The sequence below is a fragment of the Sitodiplosis mosellana genome, unplaced genomic scaffold (genome assembly GCF_009176505.1).
Source record: "Sitodiplosis mosellana isolate CC-2019 unplaced genomic scaffold, AAFC_SMos_1.0 Smas_scaffold_2776, whole genome shotgun sequence".
NCBI classification, from domain to species: Eukaryota; Metazoa; Arthropoda; class Insecta; order Diptera; family Cecidomyiidae; genus Sitodiplosis; species Sitodiplosis mosellana.
In genome coordinates this window covers 1-5028 of record NW_022598018.1, presented here as the reverse complement: position 1 = coordinate 5028, position 5028 = coordinate 1, and the positions used below count along the sequence as shown (strand labels likewise).

General features: G+C 33.9%; 2 protein-coding genes across 4 annotated transcripts; both read left to right on the top strand.

The window, feature by feature from the left end:
• The first annotated feature begins 21 nt into the window (after window positions 1-21).
• On the top strand, window positions 22-1118 carry LOC129571553 (signal transducer and transcription activator-like). Its single transcript, XM_055451361.1, has 4 exons — window positions 22-45; window positions 111-330; window positions 409-666; window positions 730-1118. Exons 2-4 carry the CDS (start codon window positions 216-218, stop codon window positions 975-977), a joined length of 621 nt encoding a protein of 206 aa, XP_055307336.1. The 5' UTR covers window positions 22-45; window positions 111-215; the 3' UTR covers window positions 978-1118.
• Window positions 1119-3514: 2396 nt separating this feature from the next.
• On the top strand, window positions 3515-5015 carry LOC129571552 (signal transducer and activator of transcription 5A-like). 3 transcript variants are annotated; one of them, XM_055451360.1, is made up of 2 exons: window positions 3515-3921; window positions 4136-5015. In XM_055451360.1, the coding sequence occupies exon 2, from the start codon at window positions 4179-4181 to the stop codon at window positions 4827-4829; it is 651 nt and encodes a 216-aa protein (XP_055307335.1). In that variant the 5' UTR covers window positions 3515-3921; window positions 4136-4178; the 3' UTR covers window positions 4830-5015. The 3 variants fall into 3 exon arrangements, with proteins under 3 accessions (XP_055307335.1, XP_055307333.1, XP_055307334.1); XM_055451358.1 differs by lacking the exon at window positions 3515-3921 and adding an exon at window positions 3964-4077; XM_055451359.1 differs by lacking the exon at window positions 3515-3921 and adding an exon at window positions 4004-4066.
• Window positions 5016-5028: the final 13 nt, after the last annotated feature.

Genomic DNA, 5028 nt, shown 5'->3' with positions numbered 1-5028 from the left:
TTATTTTTCCAATCTACAATACGATTTGATAACATGCCATTCAATGTAAATTTTTTTCGAATACTTGAGTCATACTTTTCTACTAAGTTTTATCACGTTTAAAAAAAAAGTTTTGGGCAACGTCTTCGCCACTGACAGTTACAGTGCATGTAAGCCAAGATGCAGAGGGTTGAGCTACCGTAATATGGGATAATTCGTTCTTTGCAACTGGTCGAATGCCATTTGTTGTTCCGAATGCGGTGTCATGGTTACAAATGGAATGGGCCCTGAGCAAGCGATTTGAATATCAAACCGGCTGCACATTGACCGGAGAACACTTGCGATACTTTTGTAAATATCACAATAGTCGCTTCTTGAACAATTCTGATTTTCGAAAATAAAATTGATTGGATAACAATTTATTTGCAGATGAAAAGATCTTCGGCCCTACACCAAAGCATGACCCTTTAATAACGTGGAAACAATTTTGCAAGGATCCGTTGCCTGGCCAAAAATTCCCATTTTACCATTGGTTTCACGATACAACGAAACTAACGCGATCGCATCTCAGCAAAGAATGGAACAAAGGGCTCATTCATGGTTTCATTAGAAAAGATAAAGCCGAAGAAATGCTTCGCACGTGTCCAGCAGGTACATTTTTGCTACGATTCTCCGACAGTCAACTTGGTAATGAATTCGATTTTGACCATTTTTTTTTTATTCAGTACAACAAATGACGTATTTTTTCAGGTGGTATATCAGTTGCTGTGGTAAATGAAAATGACGATGGTTCCCTAACTCTTGTACATTTACAACCATTTCTCATTAGTGATTTCGAAATCGCCAAATCTCACTCGATTAGCGATTTAATTAGATATATCAGGAAATGTACTCATCTCTATCCCGATAAACCAAAGGACAGAAATTTCGAGGAATTTTACACATCAGTTAACAAAGAACGTATTAAAGGATACGTTAGAAGAAATTATAACTTTTAAGAGTTTTCAAAAGACGTTTTTTTTGCGCGAGTTAATTTCACTGTTGTTGACGATTCGAATGCGTAGCAGAATCGGTCACTTGATAAACATATTGAAATATAAACATAATTGGTACGACGATAAACACATGAATCATGAATGACAATAAGTTCGGCAATGCATTTGAGTCATTAGTATATGACTAATGCGCAACGTACAGCAAATTCCATACAAACAGTAAGCATTCGGAATCATTCTAGTATCGAACAATAATATAAATATTTTTCAGTTTCATTTTTGCTGACCTAAGCATTTCCAAAAACTATATATAGGGCAAATGAGCCATAGCATTTAGTTTTTACGTGGTATCAGTCTGTACACGACCTATCAGCTGTTACTCAATAAAGTTGAAATATACTTAAAACTCACTGCGTTTTAATTTTTGGTAACAAAGAGAATTTTAACTCGCGCATAGTTGATTTTTTTTAAATTAATTCCAATGCTTCAACATCTATTTAATTCTTCTTTTAATTTTTCGCGTGATCATTACACATACACACACACACACACTGAATCCGTGAAGTGTCAGATACTCTATAGTTGCGACAAATGTAGTGGTATTCATTTTGTGTCTGTGATGTTATGAGCATTGAGCAAATCCACTACATTCGACAATAAAATAGCGTTACGATGACAACGTACATTTGGAAACAAGCTGTTTTGAAACAAAACAATCTCATGTCAGCAATACTTCCAAAACAATAGAATATAGAAATGAATTATTCCTTCTGTTTTTTTCTTTTCTCGTATAGAATTCCAAAACGATTTAATCGATCCTGTATCAAAGATTGAAATAAACTAAAATTATTTTTTATTAAATTAAAATGTGAGAAACGTCTCGTTTTGTTTAGGACTTATCTCGTTTTTATATTTTGAATAAACTAAAGATTGCGATTTGATTCCGATGAAATTTACCCGCGTTTTTTTAAATTTTATTTTTGTCTGGTTGATTTCTCAAAACAACAGAAGTAAGTGTTCCAACGAATCTTTGCCTAAAACTATCATTCGAAATGTCGAAATCAATGAAGCGAAACATTTTAATATGACAACGACATGAATTTTTTATCAGCATCATTCAGTAGGCTTCTTAGCATCGACAGGATAAAATGCATTTTTATTTCAAAATAATTCGGCTTGAATTGCTGATCCAGTAAAATAAATCAATTGAATCGAAAACTAATTTCATTAAGTAATTTCCAATTATTCCTATGAAAAACAATGAAAATTTTCAATTTCATGGACAGTTTTCGGAAACTGTAAGTATTTTTATCATAATGATTGTAAAACAAATGATTTTAGAGTGGTCATGGTCAACTCAATCATGGACAAACAAGTCGGCAATTTATCTAAGCATTGCTGGAGGTCAAAGCTGAAACGGTGACACTGCAAATTCTGCTGAAATTGTAATGGAATCCTCAATGGCAAAAATAAGTCGCAAACTATGTAAATACAGTATCAATATTTGTCTCACGAGTTTATAACTTTGCGTTTGCATGCAAATAGTATGCATCTATGCAAACTGACAAAAGACCACTCCGATACGATTAAGGTTCAAGAAAATTCAGACAAGATGAAGTATTTCTTCATTACGCCATTTCACATCGATTTTCGTACAACAAACGTTCAACTGTACGGTTCGCTATGGTATTTTTTTCGGAGCAAATAGAAAAGGAAGCACATGAAGTAAATTTCAAGAGAAGTTGTTGCTATCTGTTTACGAGCACCGACAATCCTATTGGATCGGTTTTAAGTGATCACACTAAAGCTTATCACACCGGTGACCAGCCAAACCAATGTGTGAGCTATGTTCAAAAAAAAAATTTGTACATAAAGGTCATCGATGGGTAATTTCAAACTGACGCGCACGATTCAAAGCCTGAACTTTTTTCGAAACAGTTGCATGCATATTGAACAAATAAAAATAACATGATAAAGAATGAACATTGACGTTGTTCCAGAAATCCAAGAAATTCGAACGAAATAAATTGAACAAGTTTGTGGTTATCACGTGCACATGTTTTTATTTGTTACTTATTTTTCATCCGAAACAGGGAATATTCATGCACGAATATGTACCGATGCGATCTCATCGAATAGACGCGGTTCTACAGAAAAATTCGTTGAAAAAATAAAAAGGAAGATACAAAAATGCCCCACTCTAATACATTTGTAAATTTGACACAACAAACGCTTCGCTACATCGTGCTACATGTGTACATGTTTCTGTATCTTTGTATGCGGTGGTAGTATCAAGTTGACATTGTCAACATAATGTCGGAGTTGATGCAACCAACTTCAAAGCGGGGCACAGTTACACATTGTTTTGTGTTTGGCTCTTTCTTGCTACCATTCGTAAAGAATGATTTCGGCAAAAGCGCTTTAATTCTCATCTCTCACTGATATTACTTTAATTCATCTTGTTGAAATTAGTTCCATTTAAAATATTGCCTGGGGTCAACAAAAAAACGTACGAACAACCGACTTGAGAGCGAAAAAATGATGCTAGGAAACAGCGGTGATAAGAGTTTTCGGTAACGAAACAAACATCATTCTATCAAAGTGTGACTTGTTTGTGTATATTTTTATCAGCACGAAATACGGAATAATACTAACGGATAGCCAAGCATAATAATGGAAATTTACATGAAACCGTTGCCACATATATATCAACTTCCCATACAACACTTCCCGCATTAATATTATTTATCTTTTTTCCGACGAATTGGTCTGTGCATTCTAAGAGAATCCTTCGAATCACGCGCTTCTTTAAAGTAGAAATTTTATTCGACATTAATGATTTTATTTTGTACCCATTTTACATTTCTTGAGAAACGAAAAAGGTCAATAGGGTCAACGTGTTATCATCATTATCTGTGTTTTTGACATCATTACGAGTGAAAAATAAGTAAATTTTTACATTTAAAGCAAATATAAATTGAATTTCTTGAGAAACATCAGTAACAAACAAAGTATCAGTTCGAAATTTTACTTGTAACTTGATCGTCCAATAATTTTTTGGTCCGCTGTAAAAAAAAAATATAGAATCAAGTGTACAATAACCGTATTGTGTTCATAAATAATTATAGCAACATAGAAATAATTCATTCATTTTTCCGTAGAATTCCTTTTTTATGTGGATTTAAATAATGAAAATTGAATAAAATGGTGTCACGAACAAACGATATGATGGGTTTTTATGAGCAGAAATTCAACGATAACATTCACGAATTGCGTTGTCTAATTGAAGAAGACATAGAGGCGATAAAGGAATATATAATTGATTTTGAAAGTAGTATTCAACATCGTAGCGATCCTGCGCACAACATACACAGATTGAATGGTGAAATCGGAAGTCAACTACTGTCTTGTATGGGTGATACTAATCAGATATGGTTGCGGAATTATAAAAAATATAGTCAAATCGTGTGCTCCATTCAAATCATCATCAAATTGTTAAACGATACACTACAAATTCTCATTGAAAATTGTTTGGGAAATTGGAAACGCGATCAGATTGTGGCTGGATTTGGCGATGGAAACATAAAAGTGCCATCTAATTTGCACGACAGGAATGCACAGCTGAAAAGTGCACTTGATGATATACAGCAAAAATTCGAAGTGTTATTTGAATATGCTTTGCATACACGCGCATTGTTGAATGACATTCACCATTGTCATAGTCAATTGCACTATGTTGACACTCTTGCAATGGAAGCATCTCAAGAGACTACCGCCATTCTACACAATTTGATACAGTCGAGCTTTATCATTGACGAACAACCGCCGCAAGTCATTAACAAGGATAAAAAGTGAATATGAATTTTCTTTTTTCAATGCAGAACCGTTTTCATCGGCGCTTTAATTGAAATCTTTTAACAATGGAATCTTTGGACACTCATATGGTTGCTTCAATACGAGTTATCATTATTAAAGAGTTTCACTTTTATTTTAGACATTTTTTTCAGAGCGTGTTATGAGCTGACGTCAGCAGCACTAACTAACTTCAGCTGCT